Here is a 22,838-nt window from a genome sequence, read left to right on the forward strand (position 1 = left end):
TTGTCGAAATCCACCGATGAACAGGATTCTAAGACAGCAGAAAACCCGTTATTGCTGCTTTGCAGCTATATCTATTATTATCTTTTTCCACACTTTTTTTGTCAAAAGTACATAGGCTTTTTTATATTACCGCTGTTGCCGATACAATCCGTCTGATTTCATTCAGCTCACTTCGATCTACAAATACTCCGTGCGTATTTTGAAGAATCAACGTTACAAAAGCACTATCAGGCCGTAAACATCGAAAATTGAGTCCCATTCAAAGAGCCGACATGTTTTTCTAAGTCGTCTTTCCGAAATGTACCGCACGTTTCTTGTCACGTCGATTATCAATTCAAGCATAAATTAACAAATTTATTACCCAAAGATTGCACATTCAGCTGCGGTTTTTAAAAACTAATTTTAACAATAGCCCATTTTCCTCATCAAATCATATTACTGATACTCAGGAGATTTACTACTTTAGATTTTAAAAGCACTGTCGAGCCGTAAACATCGACGAATCGACGTGTGTCGCTACATCGTCGTTCCGGGGATCAGCTGCGAGTTTCCCCTCATCATGAGAATCAAATCGAGTACAAATTAATTTATTACTACCTGTGATTTGGCCACGGGCTTCAAGCAGTTGTGTATTTACTAAGATTAATCATTGGCGTACCGGGGAGTCGTAGGCCTAAACTAAACACGCCGAAGAGATATAGCGGAGAAAAGATGTGTCGACGAGGTATCAAAATAAAAGAATATATTACTTTATTCGGCCGCAGGCTTCAACCATTTATCAATACTCTATATTTCAAACTTTGTCAAATGCACAAGGTATTTACTAAATACAAGTAATTACAATTTAATTGTACGCGACCTTTAGGCTTTAGGCCTACCGGTACTGAGCTTTACTGTCTCAAACAAACACAGGATAATTGTTGCGTTTACTAATGTACTCATTGGATTGAATTTCAAAACAAAATTCGAAATAAAATTCCGGCAAGATTGCTACGATGTACAAAAGATTTCTTTCTTCATAATCCGTAAATGATATCGATTTTACGAATTGAATACCCCAGAGACCTATCTTTGTTGAATAAGGTGTATACGATGTTTCGGAGGGTTGAAATTCAATCGGCCTACGACCAATCCGTCCGGATTTTAGGCCTACGCATATACATAGGCCTACATAGGATAGTAGCCTCTATGATGTAAAAGCTAAGTTCACTGTAAAGGAGGAATCAGGTTTATTAAAATGCATGATAATTAGTGATTTACTGGTTCTGACTTGCAACGATCAATCACAATTATCAATTTTATTGGCAAAAATGAGTTTTTTTGAAAATTTCTTCTGAGCAGACAGCTTTGTAAGCCAGACTTTTCATTTGGGTTTTTTCATCATAAGTAAAACTGGTATTTCATTAATTCCTAAGATTTTTTTTTGAAAATTTCGTCTGAGCAGATCAGACTTTTATAAACCAGACTTTTCATTTTTTTCATCATTAATGAAACTGGTATTTCATTAATTCTTATGAATTAAGTTACTGTGGAGCCCCAAGATCTTTTTTTTTGTTCAAAAGACCGTTCGCTCGAAAAAATTTTTTCGTTCCAAACAATAATATTTTCTTCCATTGAACCGAGATTTGAAAAAATTGTTAGATCAAAGTTGTTTTCGTTCCAACAAACTTTATGTTGTCCAAACGTAAGGTTTTTCGTTAACAATTGTTCGATCGAACAGAATCGTTTTCATTCAAACATTCGTTCAGTCAAAATTGTCTTTGCTCAATTGTTTTTTTTGTTGCAACGAAGAAAAGTACCCAATCGAAAACAAAAAGCGTATTGTTCGATCAGACAGAAATGTTTTCATTCACACAAAATTTTCTTCGCAACATTAAGTTTTTTTTCGAACAGATATATCGTTCGATGGAAGCGTTTTTCGTTCCTAAGAGTAAAATTTTGTTGGGACTAAATAGTCTTTTCGTTATAATGAGTAATCTTTATTCGAACAAAATAATCTTCTCATTGAACACAAAGGTATAATCTGAACCTGGGTTTTCTGACCATGAACTGAACACGGCTTGTTTAGGTCGTTTTGGAAATATACTCTGTCTGGCACATTTCGGATTACTCTGTATATCATCTATCAAGAGAGTGAAGAGAAGACGACTTAGGATACTACATAGCGTGACTCCACTAGTTAGACCGATTTAGTCCAAGATGAGACAGTTCCGTTGAATTTGGCCACCTGCTTTCATTCAGAGAAATCTGCTGAGCCATTTAAGCGACATCATTGATACCGTTTCTGAATAGCTTGTTTAGTAACTGCTGTTGTTTAACCTTATCAAATGCTTTTTCGAAATCCATAAAGACAAGGCCTAACAGTCGATTTTCGGAACAGTCGAGTCAAATAACCATCTGGTCATCCATGGTAGGCTAATTGACTGTTTGTCAACGGTCCTTTTATAAAACCGAGTTGACGGTTGAACAGGATTCTAAATTCCCTTCATTTTCATGGCATGGTGCAGCTGCATCAGCGTACACGCCATGGCCAACCCAATATCCAGACAAGATCAAGAATGCGAACAAGGATGTGCAGAAAACCCGTTATCCCTGCTTTATAGCTATATTTTTAGAATTATTCTTGAAATTTAGGCTATTAGACAAATTTCCCGTATACAACATAGATTTGTGATATTGTTACCATGTAAAAAAGGTGATAAATTTGTTTTTTTTTGCCCAAAAATTTTGCCAAAAAAAAATTTCTACCTACCTTCTGACTCATCCTGAAAACTTGAGTCAGTGTTACAGCAAACTGACAATTATTTTGGGATAGCTTTATGATTATGATAATAATAAATGATAACATAATTTTACTATAAATGTGACTCATCTGAAGTTTTTATGGTTCATAATGAGGAAAAGAGGTGTTAAGGACTTGTAGGTTTTCATCAACAGTTAAAAGATTGCTATCTCCAAAAAAATTTCAGAAATTTACATTTATTTGATATAGTTAGTGTTTCAAAATAATCCTGGATATATGGTCTAATTCGATTTAAGTCTGTAAAGAGATGGAAAATTTTGTATAAATGGGGAGGTTGCTGGCACTGTAAGAGAAAGCGTTAAGTACTGAGAATAACATTACATTCAAAGCAATACGGAGAAAGGACATCAGTGAAGTAATGACGATATAATTGACCTCTAAGAAATAGATCGACACAGATTTGTTTAGGTAGATCTCTCCCAAACGACTTAAGTTCGGTAACATAATAGTAGATATATGGGACAAAGGACTTAAGTTCGGTAACATAGTAGTAGATATATGGGACAAACTTGTCTTACTATGCAAAACTTCTGATTTGAATTGAGAAAATGTGGGTAGATTTCTTATATATTGACTAGTATTATTCCAGGAATGAATTAATTTCAACGAGGATTCAAGAGAATTATTAAATTTACCTGATAAGGGAATTGGGATGTGGAATTGGGATCTTAGGACCTTTTCTGGGTTAGAAGTGAATTTCTTAAACAGTGATAAAACATATTGAGGTGATTTACCACATGACACTTTAAACATATACATTTGAAGACGCTTGTGTCATCTGGCAGCTAGAGTTTGCCAATTTAATATATCTAATACCTTAGCAATGATTGAAGGTACTGAACATGTTGATCAAAACTCAGGTTGTTTTCCAAAACAAAGCCCAAACGCTTATGCTTAGTTACTGTTGATATGGGATCGTTACATATATACAGAGGATTATAAAGTTTATTACCTCTTTTGGTAAAAATTACATCACAGCTTTTACTAGCATTGAATTCTAGACACCATAATGAGGACCAATTTTCTAGTTAAACAAGGTCATCTTGTAGTACTTTTTTTCCTCGGTTTGGTCCTTGCTGTGATCTGGGAGATAGCCTGACTGCTTATCATAAAGTAAATCATTTGCTAATAGGTGTTTCAGAATTGGATCGTAAAGGAATCTCTCAAACATTTTACAGAGAATAGAATTCCCCGCGGATCCCCTCGGTATTGAAAAATATCATTTCTCCAAATAGTCCAAATATGATGTAAAAGTATAGGGAGTGATGATGGTCTCACTCAGCTGGTCCGGCGCGATTGGTAATCGCTTGACAGGCGCGGATCTAGGGAGGGGGCCCGGGCCCCCTCCCTCCTTTAAGTGAAGATCATTTTTTTTTGACCGACCGCCCGCCACTCGCTTAATATTAACGCCGCGCTGTGCCATGGCAGTCGAGTTCACACGCACCGGAACATCGTGGAGCCGTTCAGGAAGCATCCTCGCTTGCCAGGGGTCCGGTATCCCCCCGAACTCGCTTCCCGAACTCGCTTCCACCAGTTCGGCAAACAGCTTTAGCGTAGTGGGTTCGAATCCCTTGACGGGTGAAGATGTTCAGGAAGTGAATTGCTGTGATGGATATATGCAGTTTTAAATGAAAATTAATCCCTTTGTTTTAGTTGATCAGCAGCAGAATAGGGGAAAGTATTTGTCATGAATTCTTGCCTCAGAATGCAGGAAATGGCTCCAAAACAGAGTAAAATTTCAAAAATTTTCTAAGGGAGGACCCCGCAGACCCCCCGCAGGGGCTTCGCATCTTTGTCGCTAAGCGTAGGAACGTCTCGTGCCTCTGCGCTCGGTGTCAATACAGTATCATCATAGCTTCATTTATTAGTTGGTCCCCCCCTAAATTGGGCTCTAGATCCGCCCCTGGCTTGAACCGTAAAAACGTTCAGCGCCTGTTTTACTAATTGTCGCGTATTGCATCGCAACACTGATTTTATATCTACTTCGATGTGTATGTATTTTATCGATCGTTTGCAGACACGCGCGCATGGCAACAGTAGTAATGTATATGCCTACTACTATTGCCGAGCGGGTACATGGCCAATGCCTTCAGTCATTATGCTCCGTATGCAGGCTCCAGTATGATGATTTTTGCAATAATTCAGGGCTCGACCCGTAATACATGAGATGCTGATTATCATCGAATGAGGATATGCCACATTGGAAATCGCAATTACCTACCAAAATATAATAGTCATTCATGAGTTCAAGATCGCTCTAAGTGCTCGGAGAAGGCTTTTAATTTCTAATATTTTATTGAGCGTTGTGGGGGGCATACTGTATTCACTTCGTCTTCCGTCTGTCTGTCCGTCATAGCGTCCGTCAGTCCGCAGACAGAGTCCAATTATTTTGGGAAGTTTTGAAGACACTTCAAGGTAATGTCTTGAGATTGGTTTATACATGTATCTACCCTAGACTCATCTTCAGCCCAAAAACTGGCCCAGTCTGATTCAAGATGGCCGACTGGTGGCCATTGTTGATTGCCAAAATCAGCACTTTTTACACATTTTTGAAGTTTTCGAAGGAAATTTGGAAGACACTTCGATCAATTATCTTGATCTTTCGTATTTGTTTGTATCCCCCAGGGCCCATCAGCATGAGAAAAATTTGGTCGATCGGACTCATGATGGCTATCCTGTGACCTTTTTTGTGCCCAAAAATGTCAACTTTGGCCTGAATTCTCAGTCCTGTAGCTTCCTAATGGTTTGTCGTTTTTCATTGCAATTTGTGATGGGTATTCTTTGGAAAGGGATGTTTTATACCTGAGATGGGTATTTTTGATCAGCCAATTATGACGCAATTGGCGGCCATCTTGATATTATCAGTACTCATTCGTAGGTGGATGAAAGTTTTTCCACATTTTATTGATACCTAAAGCATATTTTGTTTTCACAATCAATTGGAAAGCTCATAAAGTGTTCTATGATTGTATTGAGTTTCAAGGGCATTGTATATGGCCACCAGTGGGCGTTGAACGATACAATAACTTAGTATTTCTATATTATATTCATACCTATGCATATATTATTACCACAATCAATTGGAAAGTTGTAGCTCGTGACATGGTATATGATTGTGGTGAGTTTCAAGGTCATTGGTTTTTGTATATGCAAGGTCATTGGTTTTTGTATATGGCCACCAGGGGGCATTGAACAATATAATAACTTAGTTTTCCTATATTATATTCAAACCTATGCATATTTTGTTAGAACAATCAATTGGAAAGTTGTAGCTCATGACATGTTCTATGATTATGGTGAGTTTCAAGGTCATTGGGCTTTGCATATGGTTTCCAGGGGCGTTGAATAGTAGAATAACTTAGTATTTCTATATCATATTGGTAACTACGCATATTTTGTTACCACAATCTGTCAAAAATCGTAGCTGCTGGCATGCTCTATGATTGTGGTGAGTTCCAAGATCATTGCATTTTTTCAAGGTCATTGGGTGGAGTATTAAGTATTGAATTTCTTTGATTGTTGAGCATTTGAAACCACTTTCCAAGTGGGCATGGTGTCCCTGGACCCCTAATTTTCCACCTACTGCGGTTTTTAATGACTTTGTCACATTTGTCATGTTGATTGAATCGAACGATGATAGCATTCGGATAGGCAATGTTAGTTTTCTTTTTAATTTTCCACCGCCATGAATTTACATTTATTCATATTTTGCTGGAACTCTGATATCAGTTCACTCTGTTCACTATTATGATCTATTAGACTACACACTTGGATTTCAGTCTACTGTTTTCACCTTCTAAGTTAAGGTTTTTTTCTTCAACGACCTACTCATTCTTTTCAATTGCTCGCTCAGTTTATTCAATGCCTCAGCTATAGATGCCAATAGTTCCTCTTAAATACATGAAGTTTAGATTTCGCATAAGTTGAAAGGTTGTGCACCTCGTTTGTGAGGCCGGCAACTAAATCAGATGATTCTGAACTGCTGCATTTCTTTCTCTTTCCCAAGGACCTCTCTGATACTTTTTAGCATTCGATCTGGGAGTAGATGTTGGAGTTAGATCAGCAATAGTATCAGACCAAAAGACATCATCTCCCTCATCAGTATCAGCTTCATTTATGAGATCGACGTGTGCCCTTAATCACTGTGCCGCAAACTAAATGCACATAATCGGGCTCTAAAAACGGATCGCTGTGGCGAAAGTGCATAAGAATTAATGACGATTAATCATTTTACTTATAGTAATAATAAGAAAGTTTTCAGCACTGCTCAACTTAATGCGATCTGTAAAAACTATACTGTGTGTACTAGACTTTTGGAGCGCACGTGAACACTCAGTGCTTCATCTAGCATTAAAAAAGGGCAGGGTGCTGATTTCAAATAAGGGCATTTTTGTGCGCGATTCCATCGGAGCAAGGGCATATAATAACGCACTCACGTCTGTTTTAGGGGCAACCTGCAATGTTCCCTATTGCATAGAATAGAGGTACCCCCTACAACGATTGAGGACTGGGATCTATGTTTAACTCTTATTTAGCCATGAGTGACACACTTGACCACTGTACATCCATACACCTATGTCTGACAATGAACAAAAGTTAATCAATAATATGATAGATAGGGCTTTCAAAATGATTTGGAAAACCAGTTGCAGACAAAAAAATAGCAGAAAAAAGCAATCTCAAAAAGCAAATGATACAGCGAAGAAGCCAGCAATAGTGTAGAGGCCTACATGAAATTGCATATTTTTAATCTTAGAAATATCAAATTAATTGATTTAAATTGATAGTGTTAGTGATTGACAAGTAACTGTTGATAATTGGTAAGCAGCCAGCTTAAGAACACATTATTGCTATTAAGCTACTCAAACTAATTGTCTCTGCCAGTCTCTCTGTGAGTTCACGATCAAAGTTTTTCACCTTGTATATATAAAATTTGTCTAATAGTCTAGATAAAAAGATCCAGAGCATCACGAGGTGTTCAAAACGAAACAATCCATCGAATATACACTACTAGCTTTACAACGGCAGTCGCTAGAATGATTGGCAGTAGTTTGGAAGTCAGCCAATTTCCTGGAAACTTAAACTAGGCCACATGTCTGAGGCACGTTTTCACACGATGCACACTGACTGCAGTACATTTAAATATAACCACTGATCACATGAGCTATTATCATTGATATCATACGAGATATTTCATAGCCGTCGCAGGATTCTTACAAACAGTCGGATGCGACAGCTTATTTTGAAAGCCCTGACTCATTACTCGTGACTGACAAGGGCAGGAGGGTGGACCTACGGCGAGTGATGAGGGCACAAGGGCGAGCATGGGACACATCTGAAGGGCACAAGGGCGGCTATTTTCGGGGGCGGGGCGAGGCGGGGCGGACCGCCCCTCTATATTTGGCAAGATGAAGCACTGACACTGAGCATCGATTTAACACGGCAGCTAATGTTGAATGTTGAAAATATAAACCAAGCTGCACCATCTACACCAAGTACAGAATATATGTGCCAATCTAAAGAATTATCGGTCCACACAAACAGCGTAAATCATGTCATAAAGAAACATCCACAGACAGACAGACAGACAGACAGACAGACAGAAATGACGAGGATGCCATAGATGGGTTCGTCTAACGATGAAACCCATCAAAAACCACGAAATATTATGAAAAATGTATTTTGAATTTGCACAGTAGAGCTTAGTATTGTTGATTTTACTATGTTCTTCAAACTAAGAAAACTCATGGATGCACGAAAATTCAATAGGCACATCAGATTTTTTGCCAATTACTAAATTTAAACAGTAGGGTTCAGTAGTGTTTATTTTTATTATATATATTATCATAGATATTTCTATTTCTGCCGGTGTTTAGACGGTCTTCCTGGTGGTGTCTGGCGGTTCCTGACAGTTTCTGACGATTCCTGACAGTGTTTAGTATGACCCAAGACATGTGGACTCAACAAGTTCAGACGAAATGTTATAATTCTGTAAGAATTTAACATTATGTATAGAAGCTCTGAGCAGTTGAATTGGATATACTACAAATGTGCGGGCTTAAGAGTGGGAAAAAATGATAATAATAGTCAACAATATAGCTGCATAGCAGCGATAACGGGTTACTGCCTAACTGGTTCATATATCGCACTGGGAAGAATCATCGAAATAATTCTAATCAGTCCATATCATATGACTTATTTCCAAGAAGCGCAACCTGGGTGAACAATATGCTAGATATGTGGATCCAGCCACACACAAGGGCTACCACGTAAAAAGTTTTGATGTACCAAAATGGCTTAACCAAAGATATGGTTCTTTCATAGTCCCCTGGTAGCAGTTGCATGAACTAGTTGGTCGCACATGCTGTCCTTGTGCTTCTTGGTCCGTAATTCTGTTAATACTAGGTTGATCTACCTTTATGCATCAATTTGTTCACTGAGGAATTTGCATTCAGAAATAATCAAAGATTTTAAACAAATTTGTTTTTGTTTTCATTTATCAGTGACAGTTTACATATTGCAAATATGTTTTAACTACGGTATAACAAATTTGAAAACGAAGTTAACCACGTATACTCAATGAACATTAATTTACTTCAATCACAAAGAGGGAATTATAGGTAACAAAATTATTGCGATGCCGGGATTCAAACATGATGTGGCATCAACTGCGTGGACGTCTTTGAAGCAATTTAGGTAATGTTGAGTTCATCTGCCAAATGGAAGATGGTACAAAATGGTGGCGATAGATGAAACAGAAACGGGAAATCACGGATCGGGACTTATGTCAGTCCGATGACGTGATTTGCGAAAACAAAATGGCGGCTTTTTGAATTGCTCATATATGAATCAGATAGTGAGAATTGACATCTCTGGACTAATGTGAGTCCCAATCCTTGATTTACGGTTTAGTTGAGGCTCAAGGTCGTCCGGTAATTTAAAGCTTTTCGGGGTGCACTTTTATCAATGGATGAAAATTCTTTGCCATATTCTTACCGCTGTTCATTACCCAAAAATTACGTGGGATTAATTCATAACAAATAACTATACGCAAATTTGAAATGGTCAGACACTGACTTATATTTCTGACACAATTGAAAATTGCGTTTATAAGCTGTCAGTGGTCGAATCTGAGAGGAATTACGTTTTATGAAAACCTTTTAGCCGAAAAGAAATAATAATAATAAATATAGCTGCAAGCAGCAATAACGGGTTTCTGCCTTTCTGGATAGAATGTCGTTCAGGGATTGGAGCAAAGATTTCACCCGAAATCAGTTCGTTACATTCCGTTTTTTTTTGAAAGAGTGCCACCTAGAGGTGAACTCACAACATGGATATGTTGACCCACATGTGCTACTACGCGCATGTGCTACTACGCGCAAAGTACTAACGTGCCAGGTTTTGGGGGAAATAACATCGAGAAGAACGAAGCTACGGTGTTTTTACCATTCCCTAGTGACAGTTTAAGCGCATATTCGGTTATTATTAGTTCCGAAAAAAAGTCGACTAGATAAGAAAACCGAATTTGGCCCAAAGCACAAATTTGGCCTATAGGGTAAACTATGCAGGAGGGAAGGCCTTATAGTGTTACTATAAGTAGAGGAGTGACAAGTCAGTCTGACAAGTCAAGCGATCAGATGGGGACTACAATTCACATATGAAATTGACGTCCAATAACCATTATAAACACATAATCACGAACGGTACCATCACTCCCCATTACTGACTGTCACTGGTCTCTGGCTAGCAATCATTCTTTATCGGTGCAGTGGGTAGGTATTTTCAACTGACTTTGTTCTTCTATGACATTACCATCGCCGCTGCGTCAAGATGTGATGTACATGTACAAGGGACCTCCAATTTGTAATGTATGTGATGGATAAACTGACTTTAGACCGTTTAATATCAACAATAACAAGGTATCACTGACGCTGACATTTTCTGACGCTAACTAGTATGACCCTCCTTTTGGACCGGACCAATTCAATTCAATTAAGAAAACGCATACCGGTACAATAAATAAATAAACCGCTGTTGATTTTTCGAAGTATTGATATCCACGAACAAAACTATACTATCACAGAATGTTTAAAAGGAACTGCTTTTAATAACAGTATGTAAACTTACTTCACGAACAAGGAAGTACATGTTTAACTTGTGAATGGTCGAATCCCAGTTATTCACAGTAACCTGTGATTTGGATATTCTCGGAGCCTTCCTTCTTTATTGATTTATGAAATGACGTCACAAACTTTCAGATTCGCACCAGTATGCGCGCCATGATTGATGATTGCGATTTCCACCGGTGTTATCTTTAAGTAACTTCAAGTTTAAAATAGGAAGCACAGTACATCCATAGAAACTACGCGGAGAAAGAGACTGTTATATTATTATAAGAGTCTAACATTTCGTTTCAAAGTTGTTAGTAGTCAAATCTAATAGAAGATGATTTTTATGTGACGAAACTCAGTGGAAAATATGTTAAAATAATGATCAGCAGGAATCCAATAGGGTTTCTGCCCAGCAGAAACCCTAATAATAACAATGATAATAATAATAATAATAATAATAATAATAATAATAACAATAACAAAACAATAACAATAATAATAATAATTATAATAATGATAATCAACAAAATTACAAAAGGGTTTCTGCGAGAGCAACAGAAACCCTAAAAACAAATTGAAGGTTTTCTTCCTATTTATAATGATCTGCAGAATAAAACAATAAGTTACTGGAAGAGCAGCAGAAACCCCTGATCAAAGCTAAACTAGAAAACTTCTAACATGTAGTCGGTTCTTCTGCCCCGGTAGGTTTAAATGACAAAGATCGTTTCTCATTAGACTGGCTGTGTTTTATAAGTAACAGTACGAACAGAGACACTGAGGTTGGCACAAACGATTACCTCAGATCAATCTTTACCGATCGACTAGTGAATACATTTGAATGTAGAATAAAATAAAATGGAATTCGGTGAATTTTTTGCTCAATTAAGTAAAATTGACATGGATTTGACATTTATGTGGAATAAAATTTTATTGAATTTGCAATTCGTGTATATGGCTCATTTGCATATCAAGGTCACCTATCCGATTTGAGAAAAGCTATTTCTTCCCGAACAATTGTCAAGGATTCAGATGAGTAAATTAATCAACATTTCAAAAACCAAATTGACTAATGTTGTATCGACACAGGAATCGATCTTGAAAAACAATTTTGAAAAAAATTAAACCTGCAAATAAAACAGTCGTCTACTGCGAAGTCACGTGAACACCTCTGATGACTTCTGCAGCTAAGCCGACGAGGCCCTTCCTCAAAATTTGGCACGCATGCTTGAATGCACGAATTCATGTATCATGAATATATGGCGAGGTTGCACAGTGAAAACAATAAGCCTTTCATCTGGAAACCATCTGGTCAATTTAATTCGATCCACTCGTGTCTGCTATATATGTATAGTACGTTTGTATGCACACAGTAGTCAGCATTCAGTGATGATAATGAACAGCACTCTCATACATCGGCGGTGCGCGCGTGTTAGCCTCTTACACATCAGCCAAACTAATCGGCAAAGTTTAATGAAATCCATGTCAGGATAAAAAACTGCCTTCTAGAAAGTGATTACCGTATATAAGCGACTAAACTTGTCAAACTGATCACTTCAGCACTGTGACTAGTAACAAAAAATCACAGCGTGGTTTCCCATACTTGTGTCAAAAGTGCTGGCATTCCTAAAACAACCAATCAGGGCATGGGTTTTCCATAATCACATCAGTTCGCTCGATATAGCAGTGCCGTGCCGTCAATGTGTGCCATAGTCTAGCCATAATCTTTCAAGGAATTCTGTCAATTTTTTTACATCAAATGACGGAAATATTGGACAACGCAATAAATTTGATCTAACATTCAATAAGTTCTATACTGCGAAAAGTGTATACATTGTGTTGTTACGGAGAAAACTGAACGGTAAAACATCGACTGACCTAGAAGACAACATGACATCATTACGAACAGGATAAGAAAATGTGGTCGTTCACTACTTGAACCGACCACAATAATGAAATTGGACAACATATTTTAAACACCTACTTGAGATCCTGAAGGATGTCTTTGGCATTAAACATTGTTATAAGAGATGTCGTAGCAGCTGGAATGATGATTATGGGCGTCCTCGAACCTGTAAAATAATGCGAAAATATAGCTCCAATACAGCTGATAAAAGGTTATCGTTTATTGTTCCACCTTTATGCTAAGAATCTGGACATAATACCGCCCCTACTAAAAACCGACCAGAACCAACTGGAGCCGACAGAAACCAACCCGAGAAGACTGGAGCTCTATTGATCGAAAAACCCGACTAATATACTCTAGTATTATCTGCGACGTGACTCCCACTTTGTTAAAAAAATAAATACTGTAGAATGAGTGTATACATGATTCATTGCTGTATATTTCAATAAACAATTATGAATTTGATGATTTGTTAAAAGATAGTTTGATTTCTCTCCCGCTTTTCCAAACTTTCGATTCTTCCAATAAACTACTGGTTATCTTACAGCAATGATTAAAGAGCAATATATGAAACTTACGTCGCCAGAAAACCATGGCTACCATGGCAAACAAACAAAAGAAAGCGGGTTCGAATCCTTGAAGCAGCAGCTATTTTCTCGGCAGAATGATTTTTCAATACAGTCTACCTTGAATGTAACGTCGTTGGATATACCGTAGATTCACTTATATCGTATTATTTCCGAGGTCCCAATATTTTTCATTCTATTAGGCCTTAAAAAACCTCGAATATACCGTATTTTTTATAACGTAGATCGCTTATATCGTATAAATTATTTGGCCAATTAGTAAAATCAACGTAATTATCCTCGGATATAACGTATTACAAAAATTTCAAATTAGAAAAAAATATAGGTTAGAAACGAAAAAGTTAATACAGTGCAATATCCCTACTCGTGTCAATATCCCTACTATGTTTCTGTCAACATAGGCCATCATGGTTTTTAATTTCATTAAAATAAATTTCTATAAATACAATACGTTCGAAACAATACATTACATTTCGGAAAATATGAAATATAATATGTACTAACGCCGTTTCTATATCGGCACCCGCCAATTTGTAAAGTGGTAAATTCGAGGATATAACAAGGCTAATCATATACATGATTGAATTCATTTCACACCTAAGAAACAGTTTTTACCTAATTTTAGCAATTCGTTCTCGTTCTGTGTACTCAATAACTGAATAAAATTATGTACAGATGGGTATCTACGATAATAAGGTTCTATAAATTTCTGTCGTAAATCCTGAAATCTAGGGAATTTAAGAATAAAATGATATTCATCTTCAAGATCAATTCCATTGCAAATTACGGTAATTCGTATTAATCAGTCTTAAATATGTTTCCTTTTCGAACATTGATTTTGATTCTCTGTAGAATGAAACTTTTCTGTATTCGTATAGCTTCGTTTTGCCACGTTTGAATGAACTGATCTTGAAAACGACATTTTACAGTATTAATAAAGGTTGTCTCATTATTTATATAACCATTAATCCATGCATATTGCCGACCTAAACCAAACAATATATTTTCAATATTTGATGCCCAGTTATTTCCATTATTATTTACAACTTCATGCCTCATAATGAGGTTGAGTCGTCTATTTAAACTAGGGGTCCAGGGATACCATGCCCACTTGGGAAGTGGTTTCAGATGCTCAACAATCTAACAATTTCAATATTCAACGCATGATCCAATGACCTTGAAAAATCCAATGACCTTGAAACGCACCACAATCATAGAAAATGTCAGCAGCTACAATTTTGCAGTTGAATGTCGTAACAAAATATCCATAGTTACCAATATGATATGGAAATACTATGTTATTCTACTATTCACTGCCCCCTGGAGACCACATGCGAAGCCCAATGACCTTGAAACTCACCATAATCATAGAACATGTCATGAGCTACAACTTTGCTGCAATTGATCATGGTAACAAAATATGCCTAGGTACCACTATAATAAGGAAATACTAAGTTATTCGACTATTCAATGCCCCCTAGTGACCATATGGAATAACAAATGTACTTGAAACTCACCACAATCATAGACCGTGTCATGAGCTACAACTTTCCAATTGATTGTGGTAACAAAATATGCATAGGTACGAATATAATATAGAAATACTAAGTTATTGTATTGTTCAACGCCCCCTGATGGTCATATACAAAAACCAATGACCTTGAAACTCACCACGGTCATAGACCATGTGATGAGCTACATTTTTTCAATTGATTGTGGAAACAAAATATGCTTAAGTATCAATATAATGAGGGAAAACTTTTTTCCACCTACGAATGAGTACTGATGACACCAAAATGGCCGCCAATTGCATCATAATTGCCTGATCAAATATACCTGTTTCGGGTATAAGAGATCCCTTTCAAAGAATACCAATCACAAATTGCAATGAAAAATGGCAAACCATTAGGAAGCTACAGGACTCACAATTCAGGCAAAATTGACATTTTTGGGCATAAAAAAGGTCACAAGACAACCATCTTGAGTCCGATCGACCCAATTTTTCTCATGCTCATGGGCCATTGGGGGATAAAAGTAAATACAAACGATCAAGGTAATTGATAAGAGCGTCATCAAAATTTCCCTCAAAAACTTCGAATATGTGTAAAAAAAGTGCTGATTTTGGCGAACAACAATGCTGCCAGTCGGCCATCTTGAATCTGACAGGGCCAGTTTTTGGGCTGAAGATGTGTCTAGGGTAGATACATGTTTAAACTAAATATCAGGACATCACCTTGAAACGTCTTCAAAACTTGCCAAAATAACTGGATTCCATCTACGGACGGACTGACGACGGATGGAAAGTGAACACAATAGCCCGCTTGGACTAAAGTCCCAAGTGGGCTAAAAAGAGGTATTATTGTTTATGAGTTTTAGCCAGTATTTTATAGCTCTTAGCTGAAAATGAAAATAAGGGGGGAATCTCCCCAAATCACCATATATACATCCTATAGGTGTACTTTCCTTTACCTTTAATATATCTCGACATAAGTCTAAGTGTATCTTCTCGATAAAAGGTATTTCCTTTGTACCCCATACCTCATACTCATAACTTAAGATGGGCACTACTAGTGAGTCAAAAAGATACATAATAGTTTCTATTTTTAGATATCTAAAATTGTCAGTGTATTGTTTTACCACAAACAGTGCACGCTTTGCTTTATTAATTATATATTCATGTTGTCTCCCAGTTTTACCGTTACCTCGCATGATATAGCCCAAATAGTTGTGCTGGGTCACTACTTCTATTTCTTTTCCATAGGGCCGGATAAATTCCAGTATTGAGTATTATGTTGAAAATTTTGGTGAAATGTGGAGTCAGGATATCAATTCCATTCAACAAAAATTCAGAGATAACATCATCATCACATCCCAGAGATTTTCCTTATTTTATACCTAGATCAACCTCTTCCTTTGTAATTGGAAATTCTGTTTCCGTGACAACAACATTGACATTATTCTCAACAAGTTATTAATTGTTTGCGTTAATTCTGAGGCAGGAAAATCTGGGTTATATAAACTTTGAAAATAATCTCTGAACTCATCTGTTGCAATGGAATTATTTACGCCTGGTTTTCTATTAATCCTTTTTAACTGTTTCCATTATCACTCCTTAAATTTGATATTTCTATAGATTTCCTCCTGTTGGCACTGAGACGCTTGATTCTAAGTAATTTTTTATATTCCCCCTTTTATTAACATACTAATACCTATTAATTTCTGATGGCAATAGTCTATAAGTTTCATAAATATTACTAAATTCTCTTCGCATTTCAACACACTCACTATCAAACCAAGCATTGGCTGCTGGTTTTACATCATAGGTGTCCCTTACAATAAATGTTTTACGAAATAGTGGATTAGTTATGTGAGTTAGGGCTGATGTCTAATTGGATACAGCCTCATTCACATCCTCTTTGCTTTGCTTTGAACTTACTTAATTACTCACTATATCTTGGAGTGCTGTATCTGCAATATGCAGAGCGTTCCTATAGTCATTTAATTTATGCTCATCCCACTTTATTGAAGATATTCTTTTAGCTGGAGTTCTACCATTATCTTTGCAGTTCATTTGGATTGAGGCATGAATTAGAGTGGTCAGAAAATGCCGTTGGGCATGACACATCAAATACACTTTAAACTTTCAGTGCCTGTTCATTAACATTAATATAGTCGACTACACTTTTGCCATTAGCATTTAAGCAGGTTACCCTACCGCGCCCTCTATCATCGAATGCTCTACCGTTCATAATACAAAGTCCACTTAACTGGCAAAGTTCAATAAGCTTGCGACCATACGAGTTGGCCTTTTTATCTTCAGACACTCTTTGCTTAACTATACTATGATAATCGAATAATATATCTGTGTTTTTATATTGATATATTCAACAAGGTCTGTCTCAATTTGTACTACATCCTCACATAGGTCTTTTGTTCTACTGTTCAAATCTCCCCAGTTCCACACTAGTGCATTAGGGTCACTACTGTAGATCTCAGCCATATTATTTTCCAGCACCCTGAACATATCTATATCATCGACGTTGCGCCTAGATGTGCCTTCGGGCATAATATAAACATTGCATATATACATATCAGCTTTAAGTAGAACAAGAGATCCACAGATCTTTATATCCCGGGCGCAATAAGTCAAATGAAAAAATTGAGCGACCATTTAGACGTTGAACTAATCAGATGTGGGCCCTTTGGGATGTGGAATGAATTGTGGGGCTAATGAACAGATGATATAGGAACAGTGTAAATAAGTAGTTGCGTACACATCGTTGGCAATATGGCAGTAATGTCATCGCCACATGCACCAGAGTTTGCTATGCTCGGTTCGCGCACACAACTTCCTGATTTCTGTGCTATTGACCCAAGTAGAAGATAAACATAGTTGTGTCAAAATGCAAGCTCATACACGCAGCTTTAATCACAAAATCCCAGGGCAGTGAAGAAACAGATGAAGCATCTACAATAAGTACAGAAGACAGCGTAACAATAATAAGTTCAAAGCATGACATTTTGAACAAAAAGTGGGTCATAAGTCAGCCATCTTGAATTGGAGAAATTCCGAGAACAAAACAGTTCCTTTTCATATTATCATACACATACCATAAAAATGTCATTAATTTATCCCAAACGGTTTTTGAGTTATCGTATATACGGAAAGTTCCTGTGTCAAAAGTAGATGGTGTCGGCCACCTTGAATCAGAGAAGTCCCCAAAACAATAAGGTTTTACATCATACTATCATACATATCTAATATAAATTTCATGAAATTTTCTCAAACGATTTTTTAGTTATCACGTACACGTGTCAAAATAGGTCATAATTCGGCCATCATGAATCATAGATTCCCCAAGAGTTCCCCACCATACCACCATACATGCACATACCATAACAATTTCATGAAATCATGTCAAACTGTTTTTGATTTTTCGTGTACAAGGAGAGTTCCTGTGTCAAAAGTAAGTCATAAGTCGGCCATGTGGAAAGAGGTCCACAGTAAATTGGAAATGGAAAGCAGTATGAATCGTTGACGCATAAAACAGGCAAGGGACGCTTAACCTGGTCACAATTGTAAACATACTAAGACAAGTGAAACCTATAGTGAATGCCGATTACGCAGCCTTTAAAAGATTTTATTGTGCACTGGTACAAATTTGGATAACAAAACGATTGTCAACCCCAAACCCTATCACTGTTTTCCGTTCTTTTGATATTAAAATAGGTATTGGCCATTATTTATTCGGTTGGTAAATTTCGTTTTATTTTTTTATAAACCCACCACCCCAGTTTGATTAAAAGTTGCAGACAAAGAAATAGCAGTTGCAAAATCTTCTCCGACCACTGACACAAAGCTTTTTTCACAGCAATATTTTGCTATCTCATAATTAGTTATCTTGAGGTTACAAAAACTTATTTATTGAAATTTCATGGACATGCTGAAATCAGATTCTCTATCTAAAAAAGCCCAATAATAGTGATAATAGCCAGGAATCAAGAATAGTGTATACATGAAATTGCATATTTTGATTTTTAAAAATATCTAATAAATTGATTTGCTAGTGTAATTGACTGCAGTGATGGCAATTAGTAACTGTTGCTTGGTTAAGCAGCCAGCTTAAGAGCACATTGATGCTATTAGGCTACCCAAACTAATTGCCTCTGCGAGTGTCTCTGTGAGTTCACCGAACAAAGTTTTCACCTTGTGCATCTATGCTCAAAATGAGACAATTCATCGAATAGACTCTACTCCTTAAACACAGTTGTTTAGGGGTTTATAGGGGTATATTTGAGGCTTCATAAAATAGTTACCAAGGTATCTGACACTGAAAAATCATAAAGCATGTTGTTGATAACTTTTGGGCCAACTTTTTCTGCTGAATAATGAAAACAAAAACAGAACAATTTTTCTGAATGCAAAATACTCGGGTGCATAATAGGTACCGGTAAATCAACCGGACAAAACGTCGCACAGAGAGTGATGCCGGCAATGGTGTCATTACTGAGGCAGGCTGATGATTGCTTGTTTGTCTTTTTGATTACATCGTTCGGACCTTGATATTCAACCCTATTGGATTGTTCATTTAACCTCATGACGGGACAGCCTTTGAAGTGTTGCCGGCATACTGTAAGCAGTAAGCAGGACTCGAACCCACTTGTCACTCAGCACTGATAGTGGATGCAACAGCATCATGCCTTATCTCACTGAGCTACCGAAGCCGCTCAATTCAAATCCAAAAAACTACAGTAGCAGCAAACAACCAATCTAGCTTTCTTACGGGCACGATTTAAAAAGTGTGTAGGGTAAGCTAATTTAGTCAAAGATTCAAATATATGTTTAATTTCATCTTGCAAGAATTCATCACTACATGTTTTATAGGCTCTCAATAAGAGATTTGAAGCGACCCCAAGTTTGATATTTAATTCAGTAAATGAGAAGGAATGAAGATATGATTCAGCATGAGATGGTTTCGATAGACGGAAAATCTTAACACGTTTTGGCAATTGTGGATTAGAACATCAAGAAAAGGGATTTTTACATCAACTTCTAATTCAAATGTGAATTTCACACTGGGATATAAGGAGTTCAGATAATATAGGAAGGAATCTATGTTAAAATTCTCATCAAGGCATAATTTGTCATCGACATATCGAAACCAAAAATGTGGTAAAATATCAGATTCAACATGTTCAAGGAGGAAAAGGCACGATAAAATAGGTGAAAGTGGGTTTCCCATACTCATGCCATATATTTGTTTGAAAAATGTTTCATCAAATTGGAAGAAAGAACTTCCGACACATAAGTCAATCAATTCAAAAATACAATCAACTGGCATATCTTAACTGCTAGAAATATCAGGTAATTTCCGTTTTAGAAAATCCATAGTGGGTCCAATAGGTACATTAGTAAATAAAGATTTCGCATCCACCGAAATGAATTTACAGCCCTGAGGATTATAATCTTTAAGTCTGTCCATAAGATCAGCACTATGTTTAAGATGTGATTCAGAAAACGAACCGAGTAATGGTGATAATAGTTTAGAGAGGTATTTGGATAGTTTATATGACGGCGAGTTCCGTGTAGAAACAATGGGTCTCAGAGGGGTCCCTTCTTTATGAATCTTAGGTAAACCATAAATATAAGGGAGTGATGGTAATTTCGAATTGAATTTAGAAAGTTTGTCTATTACATCGGGATATCGATCAATGATGTTATTAAGCTGGCAATTGTAGGTAGATTGAAAATGGTTAAAAGGATTTTTATCACGTCTTTAATAGATAGAGGAATCGCTGAGTAAAGTTTCCATTTTCTGTTTATATGTAACAACGTCTTGCATGCCTATTTTTCCGACTTTATCAGCTTTAGAAATACGGATATTAGTTAATCTCTTTAATTCACTAATAGCTATTATAAACCGTCTGGGAAGATAATTATTAATATCATTAGAAAGATGGTTAAATATATCACCAATGTTCATAAAGATGAAGTTCCGTTCAATGCTTTTATCAGTTAATTGGTCCATAGTAGAAATAAAGTCAAAGAAATCATGGAGAAGATCAATCCATATCCTAAAACTTGCATTTGATGTTCTGTCAATTTAGTGGAGGATAAGTAAATCACATTTTCCGAGTTGCTAAATTTGGTCCAATAACTTTTCTTGATGAGGTTCGCGAGCAGATTTTCATAATGTGATGCCTTTTTGTTTCTTTGAAATTTTTGAACTGAGTCTAATACACTAAAACATTGTGTATTCTACCTTTAAGAGTGGTAGCTGCTTCTGGAAATGGATCATAAGCACTGCTTCTACTTATCCAATTCAACGATCTTGGTATTACCTTTTCTTGTAGACAATTCTTCAAGAAATCTACTCTGTCTTTAGAAATCTACTCTGAATAGTAGCATGTTCCAACTTTCAGTAAAAATGAACAAGTCCAGGATATAATACGAACAAAAATTGTGGAAAAAATCCAAAGTTCGTGGGTGTCATGTTGGTTTCGATAGACAAGTGGCCGTCCAATATCAATTAGTCGACAAAAACCCACAATAAAAAAGAAAAACTATCTGATAGTTTGACGTTTCGACTCAAAGCTATGAGCCATTTTCAAAAACTGATTATTGTACAGTTATAACAATACAAAATATAGCACCAAGGTAACGAAGTGATCCCTATAGCTGTTAGTGTATAGCGACTAAGGAGTTTATTTTGGGGGGAGAAACCTAAATTGGAATTGACTTTTAGTTTTTTAGAATAATAGCTGACTCAAGGATTCGACGTTTATATAAATCAGAACAAGGGTATATCAACTGGCTAGATGAGAAGTCAAAAATATGGCCATTTTCAAATGTGTGTGAAAAATAGCACTCTGTGGTTTGGCATTTACAACTTTTTTTTGTGTTCTTTTTTACGTATATTCAATGATCGTCCTGTTTCACCTAATTAGTATTCATCACATTTCCCACAAGGTATAAACCCTGCAGTCAATAATATTATCTTTAGGTTTATTGGACCTTAAGTTGTTGATAAGTTTATTATTATATTTGAAAACTACTCCAATATCACACGCGCCAAGAGGTTTTTTAAACCGACTAAGGGAAGGAATAAATGGGACAACTAAGCATTTTCCTAACTTGTGGGAACGGGAAGCCTCATTATTTCTGGAAATACCGAAAAATCTTAATCTAGCTTTCTTATGGGCACGATTTAAAAAAATCACAAATCCAAGCCAGGACCCTATTAACATTGCCATACGTACTATTTCAGATACTAAGCTAAATAGCTCACTTGATTATATTCGTAACCATCAAAAGTACAAGGGAACCACATACGGTAAGTCGAATGAAATGATCACCAGTTTGTTTTTCGATTGAGGCTTTCCCACAATATTGATATTGGTTTTCCCATTACATCAGAAGACACGGAATTTTCCGGTATTTCCTGTATATCCGAAATCACAATCTCTTATAGAGACGATGAAGCCTTCGAAAGATTGATCATGGAAATTTTAGACTCACCAAATGTTCATAATACTAATACATCTCGCGAATGACATGAAAAAACAACTAAAACTAAGCGAAGTATAAGTGACCTGTTATAACATGGTCCCCGGTACAAACTTGCTGAGAGCCTGGTCTCATCAGAGGTTTTTCATTAATCATACGGACAGTAGTACGTGTAAAACCAATCAGGAAAGAAGCTCCTCAAACTGTAGGGCAGTGCTGGTTACTGACGAAATGAAGTTTATCAACTGACATGGTGTTTAATAGTTTCATGATACGATTGTTTTTAGTAGGCGCATGCATAGGCAAGGTGGGCTAAGCTTAAAAACAATGTAACTCAAGCATCATTGTTGTACGCAGCACGTGCGACCCACACTGTGGCGCGCGTTATCTATTACTGATAAATACACACAGTGAACGCGAGAGTATA

General features: G+C 36.7%; 1 protein-coding gene across 3 annotated transcripts in view; it reads right to left on the bottom strand.

The window, feature by feature from the left end:
* Window positions 1–22,838, bottom strand: part of LOC141908094 (parafibromin-like) — a 139,057-nt gene that overhangs the window by 58,019 nt on the left and 58,200 nt on the right. For all 3 annotated transcript variants that reach the window (XM_074797928.1, XM_074797926.1, XM_074797927.1), the window contains exon 9: window positions 12,896–12,983. In XM_074797928.1, the coding sequence (XP_074654029.1) occupies window positions 12,896–12,983 (88 nt within the window). The remainder of the gene's footprint in view (window positions 1–12,895; window positions 12,984–22,838) is intronic.

This window comes from Tubulanus polymorphus, chromosome 7, assembly GCF_964204645.1.
Source record: "Tubulanus polymorphus chromosome 7, tnTubPoly1.2, whole genome shotgun sequence".
In the NCBI taxonomy this organism is placed as follows: domain Eukaryota; kingdom Metazoa; phylum Nemertea; class Palaeonemertea; order Tubulaniformes; family Tubulanidae; genus Tubulanus; species Tubulanus polymorphus.